This window comes from Fibroporia radiculosa (genome assembly GCF_000313525.1).
Source record: "Fibroporia radiculosa TFFH 294 genomic supercontigs, scaffold3449, whole genome shotgun sequence".
NCBI lineage: Eukaryota > Fungi > Basidiomycota > Agaricomycetes > Polyporales > Fibroporiaceae > Fibroporia > Fibroporia radiculosa.
In genome coordinates, this window is record NW_012133385.1 from 1 (window position 1) to 2,036 (window position 2,036).

The 2,036-nt window shown below is 51.9% G+C and overlaps 1 protein-coding gene across 1 annotated transcript; it reads right to left on the reverse strand.

Moving 5' to 3' along the window:
* Window positions 1-473: 473 nt before the first annotated feature.
* Window positions 474-726, reverse strand: FIBRA_04786 (uncharacterized protein; the record flags this gene model as incomplete). The annotated part of the gene is made up of 3 exons (XM_012326574.1): window positions 474-486; window positions 536-569; window positions 642-726. The coding sequence occupies 3 exons, from the start codon at window positions 724-726 to the stop codon at window positions 474-476; spliced, it is 132 nt and encodes a 43-aa protein (XP_012181964.1).
* Window positions 727-2,036: the final 1,310 nt, after the last annotated feature.

The window sequence follows — 2,036 nt, forward strand, 5'->3', positions numbered from 1 at the left end:
ATAAGCCACACTTGTCATATGTTCAGTGAAATATTCTCACAATATAGATATTGTAGCTCCTAAAGAGTTTAAATTATCAGAATCACTATTAATATAGAAGAACTATTTATGTGAATACCAATAAAATAAGGTCCATAAGTCATCTCAATAATTTCTTGAAATGAATCCATTTATGAGCTGGATTACTGGATACCAGTGAGATGAGGACAAGTGATAAGGCAAGAAGGTCAAGGAGTCCCTACTATGCTTGGATTTAAATATCATATCCCAGTGATCCATCTCATATCACCAGTCACAATAGCAGATACCATCTACCAGATCATTCAACTTTAGTTGATTGATCAGGAATTGTGAGGTTCATATGAAATGATCAGGTGGCTGATACAGACCAGTACATGCTCCAACGTGTACAAGAATCATGCACAGCATCCATCTCCCATTGCCACCAGTGAAGGAGTTTCTGAGCCAGCAGCTCAAGGTGCTTGCCTGAGATGCGGATATCAACACCTTTGACCAGTCCTGGTGGATCACTTACTTGGCTAGATAGGTGACCGCCAAATTGATTGTTGCTGGATGAACGAGCTAGCGCTATAGCCCTCCCACGAATGTCACCTCAGGCTTGCGGAACAGATGCTAGTTACCGTTGAACTCCCATGCGAACGCAGGCTGTCGTCGGCCGTGGAGTTGAGCTTGAAGAATAGCGACTGCACCCACAAGCGACGCCATCGCTGCCAGAGGTGCCACCATGGACCTTGGGCAGATGGGATCGAAAGCGAGGACGGTGAGGCGTTGAGGGCAGAGGGCACGCACGCAGTCGCTGCACTGCCGGTATCCACACTGCCCGCCAGACGCCTTCATCGCGCTTCTGCTCTGATCACCACCCGCTCGTCATGCACCATAGAGGGGGAGGGGCAGCCATAAGCTCAGCAATTCCATTTTTGTTGCGGTTGCATAGCTGGTGCAATGATAGTATATCGGCCTGTATACTTGCCAACCGTGATTGACAGAGCGCCTTGGGCAGATGTGATTGGAAAACGAAGGGTCGAGGCAGGGGGCAGTTGTCGCTGCACCCACGCTACCCGCTGGGCGCCTCCATCGCGCTCCTGCTCTGGTCACAACCCGCTCGTCGTTGCCGTCCAGTGTGCGTGTCGCCTGTGTAGTTTGCAATATTCGGCCATATCACGTCTTCTGGGTCACGACACAGTCCAGTCAGCAGGCGTCGTTGCACCGCGCCTACCAAGCTGCTTACAACACCCCGCTCCCGGACCCCATAGGATCGCTCTGGCTAAACAAGACCGAGCCTTATTCCTGCCACCGATCGCACGGTGCACATGCCAACGCGGGCCCGGTTTCATATTCGACGAACGAGAAATTGGATGCGCACTAGCAGCACCAGGTCAAGTTGAATCACTTGTGAGTCTTACGCGCATATGTGAAGAGGTACCCGATGTATTGATCAGAACCTTCGGTATGACGCCACGACGACTGCAGCATGAGGATAGAAATGCTCGTGCATGGGTATTGTGCGGCTGGAAGCTGGAATAGCGAACAAAGGCTCCGACGAATCTCAACGGGCGTCTAGCATGCGTCCTTTCTCGGAATTCCCAGCTTAGACCGTAGCCACTGTACTCGGCCAGTAAGTAAGGTGTGCTGGAAATAACAGACTGTAGCCAATATACACGATCTACACGATCATGTCTGCTGCTGAAACAGCCCTACGGTAGCTTTGTGCGCCATCGAGATTGTGCTCCTATGGGCGGGGTCCCCTATCGGCCCCTGCGTTATTTGGACTAGCTTGGGCCTCTCTTCTCTTCCAACGCCCCAGGGCCCAGCATCGACATCACCCGCGTGGCCACATGCCGTCTAACCTTCCGTTGTAAGAGCCACGCCTTCCGTGCGTATAAAGCGCAACCGGAACCCACAGTGACGCACCTCGCACCCTTTTCCCATCCCATCCCCCTCTCCCTCCTTATCACCGCCAGCCAGCTAATTTACACCATGTCGGGTATTAAGCCTCCATTCACTGCTGCCACTGC